The sequence below is a fragment of the Myotis nattereri genome (genome assembly GCF_964212035.1).
Source record: "Myotis nattereri genome assembly, chromosome: X".
Taxonomy (NCBI): Eukaryota; Metazoa; Chordata; class Mammalia; order Chiroptera; family Vespertilionidae; genus Myotis; species Myotis nattereri.
In genome coordinates, this window is record NC_138078.1 from 22,723,523 (window position 1) to 22,741,053 (window position 17,531).

A 17,531-nucleotide genomic window follows, 5' to 3' on the forward strand; every position below is an offset into this window, starting at 1 on the left:
TTAGGTGGGTAGATGAATGTGTTCATGAGTATGCGTTTCTTCAAGCCTGACTTTTCTGGAAGTGGGTACCTGTGTGATATGCTTTGAATGGTATGCAGATGGCCCCTCAAAGTTCTTTACTCACAGCTCAGGATTACAGCTGACTTTCTACTACCAGAGAGCAATTCCTCAGGTTTATGGCTTTTCACCTTATTAAAATGCAAATAACCCAGGAGAAGTATACATTAAACTTTACCGGTCACCTGGGTTAAATAAGTATAACATATCATTTGCTGAGAATAGTTTTAATGGGGAAGACATGGGAATTCAGGTGGGGCATACAGAGAGAATGAAGAATGAATAAATATACATGGTGTCTGAGGAGTAATTAATATTTATAATAGTAATATTTTTATTTATGGTTTATGAGTCACTTACAAGTATGTTATCATGTTTAATCTCAATTAAATAAAATAGAATGGCTGCCACCAAGGCAATTTAAGCAGACTAGAGATTTGGAAAAATACAGATGGCAAAATCAGCAGGGCATGGATTGAAAATCACTGCTCTAGAACATCAATGTGTTCCCATTTTCTCAGTCGGAGTGTCCTGCTCTTTGATGCTTCTTCATTTAGAGCAGTGCTTTTCAACCAGTGTGTCACAAGCATTTTAAAAACACGCAATACCTGACTATTTAGCCAGGGGCACTAACCTCTTTCCCCTTAGATTGTCAAATAAAAAAATGATAACAGCCAATACAACAATAGCCATCCAGTGTAAATGAATAAAAATTATACCTATTTTTTTGTCAGATTGGCAAAAATATATTTTTGGGTGTGCTGCAGAACTTTAGTAATTAGTTTATGTGTGCCATTAGATGAAAAATGTTAAAAATTGCTGTTCTAGAGACATTCAGAAAAGCCATAATTCCACTCAACTACACACACTGCTTTAACCTGCTTCTTTTATCTTGGCACCTCTGAAGCATGTGTGATACTGCTCAAATAACAACTGTATGCAAATAATAAGGTTAGACACAGACAGAAAATAAGACAACTTCTTGATACATTGTTAATGTATAGCAAAAAGACAGGACCATCAGGAGAGACACATGAAAGCATCTTGCCAAATACTTTGAAATGTTTGCTAGCATGGATCTTTTTATTGATAAAATGAAGAAGAATGGGCTAGAAAATGGCAATAAAAGAAGTCAGAAGAATTAAGGTAGATAATATAGAATTATTTCCTCTCTATAACCTGTATATCAAGTAAAAGACAGTCCGGTATGGTGTTTAAAAACAGACTCTAATAAATTATCTAACCCTACAACTTAAAGAATTAGATACAGAGCAACAAGAAAAGCCCAGAGAAAACAGAAGGAAGGAAATAATAAAGATCAGAGAAGAAATAAACAATGTAGAGACCAAAAAAATAAAAAAGATCAATAAAACCAAGAGCTGGTTCTTTGAAAGGATAAATAAGATAGATGAAACTCTAGCCAGGCTCACCAAGAAACAAAGAGAGAGGACCCAAATAAACAAAATCAGAAATGAAAGAGGTGAAGTAACAACCAACCCCACAGATATATAAAGGATTGTAAAAGAATACTATGAACAACTCTACCCCAACAAACTGGACAGCCTTGATGAAATGGACACATTCCTAGAAAAATACAAGCTTCCAAAACTCTATCAGGAAGAATAAAAAAACCTGAATAGGCTGGGAACTACTGATGAAATTGAAATAGTAATAAAAAAATTTCCAGTAAACAAAAGCCCTGGTCTGGACAGCTTTACAGAGGAGTTTTATCAAACATTCAAATAAGAACTAAAACCTATCCTCCTCAGACTATTCCAAAAAATTCAAGAGGAAGGCGTATTTCCAAGCTCTTTCTGTGAAGCCAGTATTACCCTAATCCCTAAATCATATAAAGACACCATAAAGAAAGAGAATTTCAGGCCAATATCCCTGATGAACATGGGTGCTAAAATCCTCAAAAAATTCAGATCCAGCAGTACATCAGAAAGATCATGCACCATGACCAAGTGGGATTTATTCTGGGGATGCAAGGCTCGTTCAATATCTGCAAATCAATAAACGTGATACATCACATAAACAAATTGAGAGACAAAAATCACATAATCCTATCAATTGATGCAGAAAAAGCATTTGACAAAATCTAACACCCTTTCTTGATAAAAACTCTCAGCAAAGTGGGAATAGAGGGATCATTTCTTAACATAATAAAAGCCTTCTATGACAAACCTATAGCCAACATCATACTCAATGGGCAAAAACTAAAACCATTTCCCCTAAGAACAGGAACAACACAGGGATGCCCACTTTCACCACTCCTGTTCAACATAGTACTGGAAGTACTAGCCATAGTGATCAGACAAGAAGAAGAAATAAAAGGCATCCAAATTGGAAAAGAAGTAAAACTGTCATTATTCAGAGATGACATGATATTATACATAGAAAACCCTAAAGACTCCATCAAAAAACTACTAGACCTGGGGAGACAACCAAGATGGTGGCATAGGTAAACACCTGAACTTGCTGCCGCGCACAACCACATTAAAACTACAACTAAAATAAAAAACGAATATCATCCAGAACCACGGGAAGGCTGGCTGAGTGGAAATTCTACAACTAGAAGGAAAGAGAAAAGCGCATTGAGTCCAGTAGGAGGTGTGGAGGTGTGGAAGTGCAGAGGTACAGAGGCGCGTGTGAAAGGGGCTGCCAGCTGGGTACGCTGTTGTCTTTTTCAATCAGGAGGGAGATACAAGCTCCCGACTGCTCTGAACTCCAGTTCCGGGTGAGAATTCGGGGACCCAGACTCATATGAAGAGAAACTGGACTATCTGGCATCGGCCAGAATGTGAGGGCGGCTTTCTCGCAGAGGTGCTCGCAGCATTCATTGTTCCTGCACGGGGCCACAGGACACAGACCCCGGGATCTCTCTGAGGCAGAGTAGACTGGCAGCCAGTGTGGATTGCTCCACCCTGGTTAATCCCAGAGACCTCGCCCCACCCAATTTACAACCCCACCAAGCTGTGCACAGAGGTTTTGGCATATGAATGGCCTGGCCTTTCTCCGCCTAAAAACCTGTCAAACTGCAGCTGGGACAGAGAACCCTATAGCTTCAAACGAAGGCCTAAGGCTTCTCAGCAGCCTGCATTGCTTCACAGCTACACCTCATCTGGGCATCTCCAAACCCCAAACAAAGAGGAGGAATCTGCAGATCTCTCTGTAGCTCCTGCTGGGTGGCCTCAAGCAATGGATGACTTTGCACCTCCTTGAAGATCCAAGAACCAGTGTACCCAGTGGTCAGAGTGTGACCATCCAGATTACAACTCTTAACATCCATAAGGGACACACTCAGGGGCAGACTCAGTGAGTGGCAAAGCCCCACTGAAGCAAGTCCTGACCCATAAGGGTGTCTCCTGCACAGCAGTTCTCCCATTGTAGACACAACTGGTCCTCACAGACAATTGGCCTGGAAGTCAATTCCTCCCAGTGATACCAACAGCAATCAAGGCTTAACAACAACAAAACTGTGCACATAGCCCACAAAGGGGTGCACCAAGAGTGTCCACCTCAGGTAATTAGGGAGGCTGAGCCACTGGGCCCTATAGGACACCCAGCACACAAAGCCACTCTATCGACACAGGGAAGCAACCAAATTGCAGGGACAAAGAAACAGGTCAGAAATGAAAGAAATGGGGGAAAGCAAACGACTGGATATAGAGTTCAAAACCACGGTTATAAGGTTACTCAAGAATTTTCTAGAAACCTCTGAGAAATATAGTGAGACCCTCAAGGATATGAAAAAGGACCAACTAGAAATTAAGCATACACTGACTGAAATAAAGAATAAGATACAGGGGTCCAACAGCAGACTAGAGGATCGCAAGAATCAAGTCAAAGATTTGAAATACAAAGAAGCAAAAAACACCCAACTGGAAAAGCAAAAGAAATAAAGAATCCAAAAATATGAAGATAGTGCAAGGAGTCTCTGGGACAACTTGAAGCAAACCAACATCCGAATTATAGGGGTGCCAGAAGAAGAGAGAGAGAGCAAGATATTGAAAACCTATTTGAAGAGATAATGACAGAAAACTTCCTCTACCAGGTGAAAAAAATAGACTTACAAGGCCAGGAAGTGCAGAGAACCCCAAACAAAAGGAATCCAAAGCGGACCACACCAAGACACATCATAATTAAAATGCCAAGGGCAAAAAACAAAGAGAGAATATTAAAAGCAGCAAGAGAAAACAGTTAGTTACCTACAAGGGAGTACCCATACAGCTGTCAGCTGATTTCTCAACAGAAACTATGCAGGCCAGAAGGGAGTGGCAAGAAATATTCAAAGTGATGAATAGCAAGAACCTACAACCAAGATTACTCTACCCAGCAAAGCTATCATTCAGAATTGAAGGTGAGATAAAGAGCTTCACAGATAAGAAAAAGATAAAGGAGTTAGTTCATCACTGCCAAACGAGTATTATATGAAATGCTGAAGGGTATTCTCAAAGAAGAAGAAGTGGAAGAAGAAGAAGAAGAAGAAGAAGAAGAAGAAGAAGAAGAAGAAGAAGAAGAAGAAAAATTATAACAACAAAGTGACAACAAATACATATCTATCAACAAGTGAATCTAAAAATCAAGTGAATAAAAAATCTGATGAACAGAATAAACTGGTGAATAGAATAGAATAAGGGGTATAGAAAGGGAGTGGGCTGACAATTCTTGGGGGGAAAGGGGTGTTGGGGGTGCAGGAAGAGACTGGACAAAAATCGTACACCTATGGACGAGGACAGTGTATGTGGGGGTAAGGGCAGGGGGTGGGGTGGGAACCAGGTAGAGGGGAGCTATGAGGGAGAAAAAGAGGAACAACTTTAATAATCTGAACAATAAGATTTATTAATAAAGAAAACCTACTAGACTTGGTTGGGAGTGGCTCGGGAGAGGTCAATGGGAGAAAAATGAGACTTATGTAATACTTTAAACAATAAAGAATTTAAATAAAAAAGTAAATGAAACACTTGGGGAAGAAAATCTTTTCCTAAAAAAATACAAACAAAAAACTACTAGACTTAATAAATGAATTTGGCAATGTAACAGGATACAAAATTAACATTCAGAAATCTATGGTTTTTCTCTACACCAATAATGAGCTACAGAAAGAGAAACTAAAAAACAATCCCATTTACAATTGCAACAAAAATATTAAGATACCTAGGAATAAACTTAACTAAAGAGGTAAAAGGCCTGTTTTTGGAAAACTACAGGACAGTGAAAAAAGAGATAGAGGAAGACATAAACAAATGGAATAATATAGCGTGTTCATGGATTGGTAGAATCAACATCTTTAAAATGTCCATACTACCCAAAACAATCTATAGATTCAATGCAATCCCCATTAAAATACCAAGGGCATATTTCATAGACCTAGAATAAACTCTCTAAAAATTCATATGGAATTAAAAAAAGAGACCCCCGAATAGCCAACAGCAATCCTGAGAAAGAAGAACAAAGTTGGAGGGATCACGATACCAGATGCCAAGCTATATTACAAAGCTACTGTTCTCAAAATTGCCTGGTACTTGCACAAGAATGGACATATAGACCAATGGAAGAGAACAGAGAACCCAGAAATAGACCCAAGTCATTATGCTCAATTAATATTTGACAAAGGAGGCAAGAGCATACAATGGAGTTAAGACAGTCTCTTCAATAAATGGTGTTGGGAAAACTGGGCAGATACATGAAAAAAAGAAATTAAAGTAGACCACCAACTTATACCATACACCAAGATAAAATCAAAACAGATAAAGGACTTAAATGTAAGATGGGAAACCATAAAAATCTTAGAAGAATCCAAAGACAGCAAAATAGCAGACATATGTCGTAGCAGTATCTTTACCAATACAGCTCCTAGGACAATGGAAACTAAAGAGAAAATAAACAAATGGGGCTACATCAAAATAAAAAGCTTCTGCACAGCAAAAGAAACCATCAACAAAACAACAAGAAATCCCCCTGCATGGGAGAACATATTTGACAATTTTATCTTTGATAAGGGTTTAATCTCCAAAGTTTACAGGGAACTCATACAACTTAACAAAAGAAAGATAAACAATCCAATCAAAAAATGGGCAAAGGACCTAAATAGACACTTTTCGAAAGAGGACATACAGAAGGCCAAGAGATATATGAAAACATGCTCAAAGTCACTAATTATCTGAGAGATGCAAGTCAAAACGAGGTACCAATGAGGTACCATCTCACACCTGTCAGAATGTCTATCATCAACAAATCGACAAACGACAAATGCTGGAGAGGATGCGGAGAAAAAGGAACCCTCATCCACTGCTGGTGGGAATGCAGACTGGTGCAGCTGCTGTGGAAAACAGTATGGAGTTTCCTTAAAAAATCAATCAACCAAAGGTCTTGTATGCATGCATATAAACATAACCAATGGATACAGACACCGGGGGGTGAGGGCATGAATGGGAGGATAGGGGGGCAATGGGAGGGTAAGGACACATTTGTAATACCTTATTCAATAAAGGAAAAAAAATTCAAAATGGAACTCCCATTTGTCTCAGTAATCCCACTTCTAGGACTATATCCCAAGAAACCAGAAACACCAATCAGAAAGGATATATGCACCCCTATGTTCATAGCAGCACAATTTACAATAGCTAAGATTTGGAAACAGCCTAAGTGCCCATCAGCAGATGAGTGGATTAAAAAACGGTGGTACATCTACACAATGGAATACTACGCTGCTGTATAAAAGAAGGAACTCTTAGCATTTGCCACAGCATGGATGGACCTGGAGAGCATTAAGCTAAGCGAAATAAGCCAGTTGGAGAAAGATAAACATCACATGATCTCACTCATTTGAGAAATATAATGAACATAAACTGATGAACAAAAATAGAGCCAAAGACATAGAAGCATCGAACACAGCATTCAACATAAGTGGGAAGGCAGGGGAGGTGGGGGTGGGGTGGGGTAAGAGATCAACCAAAGGACTTGTATGCATGCATATAAGCATAACCAATGGACACAAATAGTAGGGGGTGAGGGCATGTGCTGGGGGGTGGGAATGGCCGGGGAGAGGTCAATGGGGGAAAAAGGAGACTTATGTAATATTTTAAACAATAAAGAATTAAAAAACAAACAAAACAAAAACAAACAGATGCTACAGCCCAGCTGGTGTGCCTCAGTGGTTGAGCATCAACCCCATAAACCAGGAGGTCACGGTTCAATTCTAGTCATGCCTGGGTTTTAGACTTGATCCCCAGTAGAGGGTTTGCAGGAGGCAGCTGATTGATGATTCTCTCTCATCATTGATGTTTCTATCTCTCTCCCTTTCCCTTCCTCTCTCTGAAAAAACAAAACAAAAACAAAAGAACAAAACAACACTAAACTCTGCAGCCAACTTGTTGGCTCTGTCATCTGCTACCTGTATGGCTGAGATTCCCTCATCTTTAAAATGGGTATAATAATGGTATCTACCTGACAGGTTGTTATAAGGATTAAATCATATTTATAACATAGCCAAGCACAAAGTAACTGCCTTAAAATGATGGCTAACCCCTCATACATACCCTGGTATGGCCAGAAGGAAATACATCAAAATGTTATCAGACATTAACTCCATGTGGTAGAAGTATGGTTTCTTAAATACCCAAGAACTCAACATATATACTTTTGCAATAAAAGAAACAGTGGTATAAATGAACAACATTAATCAGAGGAAAACAGATGCTTGACAATTTAATGTGGATTTTTATATTAATAGGGTGTTCCAATGGGAAACTTTCGGTTAACTAAAGCTATTCCTCTTAATATTAATTTTTATTAAAAAGATACTATTTATTAAGGATATATAAATAATATAATTAATTATAAAAACTGGAGACTAGCCCTAACCGGTTTGGCTCAGTGGATAGAGTGTCGGCCTGTGGACTGAAGGGTCCCAGGTTCGATTCCAGTCAAGGGCATGTACCTTGGTTGTGGGTACACCCCCAGTAGGAGATGTGCAGGAGGCAGCTGACCAATGTTTCTCTCTCATTGAAATTTCTGACTCTCTATCTCTCTCCCTTCCTCTCTGTAAAAAATCAATAAAATATATTAAAAAAACACACAAAAAAAACTGGAGACAATAAAGAATGAATAAAAGAGTGATAAGAATAGTTAGGAAAAGAAGTAGGGAGTATTTAATAAGTTATATAGAGATAACGAATTATAGATTCACAGTTACACATATTGAATTATCATATAATTACATGATAGCATAATTACCAGCTGTATGAAGTGAACTGCTATAAGCAGAACTAAAGACTGAAAAATATTACCCAAGTTAGCACTTGAGAATACATTGCAGGAAACAGTTACGCATTAGCTGAAGACTAGACAAAATGATCTAATTGGTCTTCCTCTTCCTAACCTTCTGAATTCACCCACCAAGTTATCTCTTGGGATGATTTATGCTGCCAGTGCATTTAGCAGAGATGATGGTAATTCAACTCGTATTTCTTAGCTACCGAAAGCTGACAATGACTTACTGGAAAGAAAGTGCTGGGACGCCGGGCCAAAGTCCCTGTGAGCTTCGTGCAGCTGCCTGATGCGGTCCTCAACGGCCACCTGGGAGGAAGAGGAGACAGATGATGTTCTCTAATCATATATAATGAGGAATAATTAAAACAATGTATCCTTTCTGGTCAGATCTTTTGGGCCTATAAGGCTGGAATACTAAAGCAACAATTTATAACCCTGGTTTTTTAAAATATGTTTTTATTGATTTTAGAGAGAGAGAGAGAAACATCGATGAGAGAGAAACATCAATTAGCTGCCTCCTGCAAGCCCTGTACCGGGGACTGAGCCCACAACCCAGGCATGTGCCCTGAACGGGAATCAAACTGGCGACCTCTTGGTTCATGGGTTGATGCTCAACCACTGAACAAAACCGGCTGGGCAACCCTCGTTTTAATATTCACTTATTGTTTATGACCTCCAAAGACCCATTTTTATCAAACCAAGGTCAAACAAAAAAGATCTGCTCTCTCGACAATGTTAAAATGAGATTGAAAATAAAACCTCACTAGCAGCCACAAATGAACTACTGCTCTAATTAGTACCAACAAAAATGCAATTCTAAATTTTTCATGAAAAGGTTAGGGAGGTTGCCATTCACTATAATATCAGGTGACTAAAGGACCTCAGAAGTGACATATTTTGTCTTAGTCCTTGACTAAATATATTGTTTTTGACTAATGCTTTTTGGAACAATATTGATCGATAATTAATGGATCATTGAGCCACAATTAATCATTGGTAATAAGTAACCAAATAGTTGATTAATACTTAAATATATAAAAAAAATAGAGGCAAGGCTTAAATTTAGGGTATTTATAGGGTGGATAATGAGATGAAAGAAATGTTCAGGTTTTAGTTTTTAGTGGACTTGGGAATTACTAGGAATGTTATCTTTTGCTGGCATCGAGTAAAAATTACCATGTTTTTCTTATTAGATTTTTCTACAATATACTGACACAATGTCCTGATAGTTTAGTAAATTCCATTCTGAGTGGGGAAAGAAAGGAAGAATCTTATGGGTGAAATGGTATACTTTGTCATCTGACATTTTGCCAACCAGGTATCAGTGGTGGCCCCAAACATCCACATCCTAGCTCCACGACACTAGATCTTGATTTGGTTCTGAACAGCCCATGATAAACAAGGGGCTGGCTAGTGTTTGGCCAGAGCCATCAGAGCTCGAGTGGTTTGCCCTGTGCTGTGAAGAATTCCCAAGAGGTAAAATAGATCTTAAACTTATCAGAAAAGTGGCTCAGGTAGCCTGGTCCAAAGCCAACTCTAACCTTCCAATATCAATCAAGTGACGGCCCGCGGGCCGGATCCGGCCCATTTGAAATGAATAAAACTAAAAAAAAAAAAAGACCGTACCCTTTTATGTAATGATGTTTACTTTGAATTTATATTAGTTCACACAAACACTCCATCCATGCTTTTGTTCCAGCCCTCCGGTCCAGTTTAAGAACCCATTGTGGCCCTTGAGTCAAAAAGTTTGCCCACCCCTGGTCTAGCATATATCCAGAACAATCTCCTCCCCCCCCCCCGCCCCACTTTCTCCATAGCCTTGCACATCTTTGCTTGGAACAAATATTTGGAAAACCAAGTGAAGTTCCAAAAAAATGTAGGGTTTGCACAGAAAAGCATGAGGAACATTTCAATGCTACCTTCCGATCCTATGACCCTGCACTCCCAGCCAAACTCTACCCGCCTGTCCTGTTATATTCCATCTAATATAGCACTTGTGTGACTTGTTTGTCCTGCTCCTTCTCTCTGGAATGCTCATTCTCCTTCTCTCCAAGTTCAAAGTGTTTATATGTTTTTTATGCTTACTTCCCAACCCCTAGATTAGAGGTTATTGCTTCCTCAGCCTTCTCACAGCACATGGTTTATACTTGAAGTACTTCTATCATCTCGTTTATTTTAATTATATGGACATGAATATCTCTTGTAATGGATTGTAAACTCCTTCATAGCATGGGCTATTCTTTGCTAATCTCTCTTTCCCACCCTCTCTCCTGTGGGATGCACTGAACTCTGCACATAGTAAGTGGTAGCAAATATTTGTTTAATAACTAGTTGACCAAAGCAATGGATGTGTGTGCATGTGCGCTTGAGAGAGAGAGAGAGAGAGAGAGAGAGAGAGAGAGAGAGAGAGAGAGAGAGAGAAGAATAAACAAGAATGCCCACTGGCCCTGAGTGCATACTGCAGATCCTTTAGTGAAAAATCTTAACTTTCCTTATCAGTAAAATGGAATAACTATATGATCTACCTTATAGAGTTTTGGTGGGAATTAAATAAGATGATACATGTGAAATATTTGGCCTAGTTTCTGTCACATGATAATTGCTCAGTAAATGTGATTGGCCACTGTTATTGTTGATATTATAGTTAATAAATGGGGAGGAATAGGTGATAATGTGCAACGCACCACATACAGTACAAAAATGGCTAATGTTTATTAAACGCTTCATTAATGACAATATTGATTTATTTAACCTTTATGATAATTCTATAGTAGGAAGTAATATTATTTTCCCAACTTTAGTGATGTATAAACTGAAGTATGAGAGGTTAAAACAAAAGAAAACAAAACATAACTTGGCTAGCTTAAGTGCTGAGTAAACTGGCAGACCAGATTTCAAACTTAATCAGTCTGGCTCTTGCTCTTAAATGCTTGCTATTTTAGAAATGAAATTTAAAAAAAGTATTTTATAAATATTTCATGAGTATCTAGCCTTCTAATTTTTTTATTCTCAATCAATTCATATATAAAATACAGACCAAGTCTATTGTCAGATCTATAACACCTTAGTCATCAGTATATTTTATGATCCCATAGCAGGTCAGTTTCTGGTCATGAAGAATGTGATATCATAAGATTATAGAGATGGATGGTAGAAGAACACATGCAAATGAATTTTTGGAATATGTAATTAGTTCTAAATGCCGAATGGGTAATTTTATGAACTGATTAATCAAGGGATGAAGGTGAAATTTTGGGGGTGGGGAAGAGGGAATGAGGAGGCCATATGGGAGTGGACATTATCCAGAAATCTTTTCTTATATTAAGAAAGAAACCCTAAGGAGGAACATGTAAATGGAAGAAGTATGAGTGCTCCACAGGCCAAGTCCTCTAGCAATGATGTTAGTAGCTTCACAGATGCAACATCTGAGTCCATCATAGGCCCTTGATCTCTGAAGGGTGTTTCCTTCCTATACAAGGAGAACTCCAGCAGCAGTTTCCAGTGTACATCCAATGTTGTCAAGAATTTAGAATGAGATAAAAATTGAATAACTTAAACTTAAGGAAATGCATGAGACACCAAAACTAAAAATGCATCATGTAATGAAATGAAATATTCAGGAAATAGTTTTAAAATAACTAAAGAATTAAGCATGAAATATTTCTTTTCACAAAATTTGGAGAAAGGTATTACATGGATTGAATGTACACTTAAATAAGCAAAGAAATACTTTTAAGAAAAAGAAAAACTTAAAGGCACATAAGATCCTTACAAATTGTAGTTACTTAAGAACAAAGCACTTACATGATACTGTATATAGAAGATCCTATAGATTCCACCAAAAATTATTAGAACTAATAAATGTATTCAGTAAAGTTGTAGGACACAAAATTAATATATAGAAATCAGCTGCATATACACTAATAATGAACATTCAGAAGGAAAAATTAAGAAAAAAATCCCATTTACAACTTCATGAAAAAGAATGAAACATCTAGGAATAAATGTAAAAAAAGAGGTAAAAGACCTATACTCTGAAAACCATAACACATTTATGAAAGCAATTGAAGAAGACACAAATAAATAGATAGACCATGCTTATGGATTTGAGAATTAATGTCATTAAAAAGTCCATACAACCCAAATCAATCTACAGATTCAGTGCAATCCCTATCAAAATACTAATGGCATTTATCATAGAACTAGAACAAATAATCCTAAAATTTCTATGGAACCACAAAAGACCCCAAATAGCCAAAGCAATCTTGAAAAAGAAGAATAGAGTTGAAGGCATCATGTTCCCTGATTTCAAACTATATTACAAAGCTATAATAATCAAAACAGCATGGTACTGGAACAAAAACAGACACATAGTTCAATGGAACAGAATAGAGAGCCCAGAAATCCATACTTATAAGGTCAATTATTCTATAACAAAGGAGGCAAGAATATGCAAAGGGGAAAAGGCAGTTTATTCAATAAATGATGTTGGCAAGCACACGAGACTTGGTTGGAAAGTTGTAAGGATGACATTCTGATAAAAGGGAAGTGTGTGGAAGGCCACCTGCCCTGTTTATTGGAATTTTGACTTAGGGGAGACTTAGGGGAGTGTTGAAGGTGGCACCCCTAATTATTCCTTGGCCTTTCCAAACAAGCCTGTGCATATGCAGACTCCCGGGTGTTCACTGGAATCCTTATGCTTAATCCCTGGATGCCCTTGCCTATAGGACAATGTAAACATGTGTCCTCCCAAGATTACTCACCCTGCTGATTGTATCTAAAGATAAACATTCCAATAAAGGCCTAACGAGGCAGGCAATAGAGGCTGCTCTGCCTACTAGAGCCAGGGGCCCCTTAGCCCTCTCTTTCACAGTCAAACAGTGTCTTTGTAATCTGTTCATCCATCGTTCAGGGGTTGCTGGTCAGCCCCGGAAAAATGATGTTAAGAAATTGTACAGCAACAAGAAAAGAAAAAACAAAACAAAATAAAACAATAGACCACTTTCTTACACCATATACAAAGATAAACTCAAAATGGAATAAATACTTAAATGTAAGAGGAAAAACCATAAAACTTCTAGAAAACATAAGCAGTAAACTCTTTGACATTGGTCTTAGTAATACTTTCTTTGGCCAGGCAAGGACAACAGAAGCAAAAATAAACAAATGAGATTAGCTCAAACTAAAAAGCTTTTACACAGTGAAGGAAACCATCAACAAATTGAAAAGGCAACCCACTGAATGGGAGAAGATATTTGCAAATGATATACTTGATGAGAGGTAATATCTAAAATATATAAAGGAATCATACAGCTCAACATAAATAAAACCCAACCAGTCTGATTAAAAAATAAGAAGAGGAACTGAATAGGCATTTTTTCAAAGAAGACATACAGATGGCCAACAGACACATGAAAAGATGCTAACATCATTAATCATCAGGGAAACACAAATCAAAGCCATAATGAGATATCACCTCATACTTATCAGAATGACTATTATCAAAACAAAGGCGAGGGAGGGTAGGTGGGTGGGAAGAGATCAACCAAAGAACTTGTATGCATATATGCATAACTCATGGACACAGATAATAGGGTGGTGAAGGCCTGGGGCGGGGCCGGGGGGGATGAGAGGGGACGAAGGCTAGAAGAAGTTAATGGGAGAAAAAGGGGATTTATGTAATACTTTTAACAATAAAGATAAAAAAACACACAAAAGTATTAGAGAGGATGTGGAAAAAAGGGAACTAATATGCATGTTGGTGGGATTGTAAACAGCCTTCATGGAAAACCGTATAAATGATCCTCCAAAACTGAAAATAGAAATATGATATGACATAGCAATTCCACTTCTGGGCATCTATCAGAAGAAAATGAAAAGCCTAAATGTACCCCTATTTTCTTGGCAGCATTATTTACAACAGCCAAGATATGGAAGAACTCTAAGTACTCAACAACAGATGAATGGATATGTGTGTGTGTGTGTGTGTGTGTGTGTGTGTATTGCTCAGCCATAAAAAAGAAATCTTTTTCCATTTGTGACAACATGAGTGGACCTAGAGGGTATTATGCTAAGTTAAATAAATCCAATAGAGAAGGACAAATACCATATGATTTTGCTTACATGTGGAATCTAAAAAAACCCGCCCAAATAGAAACAGACTTATATATATCTATACATATAAAGAACAAACTGATGGTTGCTGAAGGAGAGAGGGTGGTGAAAAAAGTAAAGAGGAATAAGAAGTACAAAATTCCAGTTATAAAATAGATAAGTCACAAGGATATAATCTACAGCATACGGAATATAGTCAATAACCTATAATAATAAAAGGGTAATATGCAAATTGACTGAATGGCCGAATAGAAGAATGACCTTCTGGACAATGTTCCTGACAAAGCCAGGGCTGCGAGGGTCGAGGCAGCCAGGGCTACAAAGGCCTATTCTTGCACGAATTTCATGCATCGGGCCTCTAGTATCATAATAACATTGTATGGTGAAAGATGGTTACTACACTTACCATGGTGATCACTTCACTAGGTATATAAATGTTGAATAAATATATTATACACCTGAAACTAATACAATGTATGTGAATGTATGTTAACTACACTCTAATAAAAAATAACAAAGCACTTTATTCTGTTACCATTTAAGCAAATAAAAGAAGTTTGATTGGTAATTGACTAGATTTTTGGTGATATGTGTTAGAAATAAGGCTGCATTGCCTGAAATGGAAAAGAAGGTATATATTAGGAGGTATTTTGGAAGAAAAAACGAATCAATTTTTTGTGTTGGAACTTATTTTTTAAAGAAACAAATAGAACTTCTGGCTTTCCAATGTGGAATTCTGGGAGAATGAAGATATTGCTGATGGAACTATGCAAATTAGAAAGAGGAGGAATGGTATATGTGTCTATGAATTCATTTGGAATATGATAAATTTGACCTAATGGTGAAATGTTTAACTGGAGATATCAGGTATAGCCAGTTAGAGAGAAGCAATATGTCTCAGTCATTAAAGGAAAGAAAGGGAAGTAAGAATAAAAGGCAGTAGGGTTGAGCATTAGAAGGTGAGCTGAGAAGGAAGAGCCAAAGGAGTTTAAACGGAATTATTTAAAGAGACATAAAGAATCCAATTTTCTCTGAATTAATAGGCAATATCTGTTTCCTTTTATAAAAAAGCAATACAAGAATAACATCTTTTTGGAAGCACACATCCTGTTTCTACTATTAGACCATAGATCACGATAGCTTAGAACTGGAAGAAATCTTATCTATTGATACACCAGGGTCTATTCTTTAGAACTACCCCAGATGGGGAGAAAATTGCCATCTGCTCCATGAGTAATCATAATCTAGTTTGCAGCAATTCTTCAGTAAAAACATGACTGAGAAAAATTAAATTTTTTTATATTCTCCATGAGGAGAGGGACACATCTTTTTTCCCCTCTATAATCTCCATGACTAGTACAGTATCTGCCATACAGTAGGTGCTCAACTAATATTAGTAGAATGAATTAATGAATTGACCATTTATTAAAGGATCTTCACCATAACCACTATATTTTGAATGAGCGATTTCTTTTTCAAGATTCCCAACACAAGGTTTGGAAAGACTTTCCCTCCCTCTTTCCCTTCCCTTCCTTTCCTTTCCCTTCCCTTCCCTTCCCTTCCCTTCCCTTCCCTTCCCTTCCCTTCCCTTCCCTTCCCTTCCCTTCCCTTCCTTTTCATCCCCTCCCTCCTTTTCTTCCCACCTTCCTTTCTTTTTTGCTAGTTAAAGTCAAAAACAGAAAAGAAGAAAACCATTCGGATCATTGTGCTTACAATACTGGATTAAAAAAAAATTAAGGCAAACCAAGAGCCCACATCTCCTTCATATTTGTTTTATTCAAATTTTTAAGCAATCATATTTGAAGGTGAAGGGGAGCAGAATATACCACCCTAAAATATGCCACTCTGGCATGTTGATTATTTTGAATTAAAGTTATTTAAGAAACAAACAGTTGGTGCAAGGACATTCTGGCCTCCTTTGACCCCCTGAAAGCAGAAAATGAATCTCCCAGGTGAAAGGTGTCCTCTCTGTACCAGTAGGGTGGAAGGCATCCTTGTCACCAGAGATAGGGAATTCTGGGTCCACAAGGCTATATAACAAACCTTGTTACTTCCTCATTAATTTACTACCCCAAACCGAAATAAACACCCTTGTCTTGTTAATTCTTCACAAATTTATTGTTTCTGTGTCTAAAAGGAATAAAAGCTGCCTGCTTTGCTCACTTCTTTGAGTTTTATATTTTTATGGGCTCCTGTGTACATGAAATTAAATTTGTTTTTCTCCTGTTAATGTCTTATGTAAGTTTAATTATTAGATTAGGCATAGAACCTAGACGGGAAGAAGGAAAAAGTTTTCCTCCCCTACAAAAGCTATGAGGACTATTTATTATTCTCCTTTACTTGCTTATTTCCCATGAGTTCTGTAGGTAGTATACTGTTTGTAGAGATCTCGCTTTTTTCATGCCATTAAGAAATGTTTCCACATTCATTCAAAAAAAGTTATTAGAATGCAAGATCCTCATCTATGAAGATAGGGACCTTGTCTTTCTCATTCACAGTTTAGCATACAGTGCCTAGTACAAAAGAGATGCTCAATAAATATTTGATAAATGGATGAATGAAAAGTCTTCTTGAGTTCCTGTTATCTGTTAGGTACCATGCTAAGTATGATTATGATAGACTTGAAAGTGTAATTTTGGGGAGAATGAATGAGCCATTCATCGAAGTTAATGGTAACACACTTCATTCCTAGCTGTGACTGTTTCCCAAAGCTCAGTCCTCTGTGTATTTTGAAGGCTGTCTTTACTTAATTTTTTTCTTTAAATTTGCTTTGAAAAGTAAAAAAGTAAGAAAAGAAGGAATAGAAAGTACAGACAACAACACTGTGGCTCCTAGAAATGATTTCAAATAAATTTATCTAAATGGTTGCTACTTAATGTTGTTCTAAATTCTCAAGGGTTCCCCTCCCACTTTTTTTTGACCTGTTAATTATTTTTAAGTTTTAATCTTTACTAAAGGTTTAGAAGAGCCAAGGATTCCCTCCTGATGTAGAAATACATTGCTAGACAATGTGATACCTTCCTAGTGTCCAAGTGTTCTTACTGGCACTACATACATAAATTGTGTTTACTCTAGTCTTGGGA

The 17,531-nt window shown here is 37.5% G+C and overlaps 1 protein-coding gene across 2 annotated transcripts in view; it reads right to left on the reverse strand.

Moving 5' to 3' along the window:
• DMD (dystrophin) overlaps positions 1–17,531 on the reverse strand; it is a 2,781,977-nt gene that overhangs the window by 262,172 nt on the left and 2,502,274 nt on the right. For both annotated transcript variants that reach the window (XM_081115404.1, XM_081115406.1), the window contains one exon: positions 8,562–8,640. In XM_081115404.1, the coding sequence (XP_080971530.1) occupies positions 8,562–8,640 (79 nt within the window). The remainder of the gene's footprint in view (positions 1–8,561; positions 8,641–17,531) is intronic.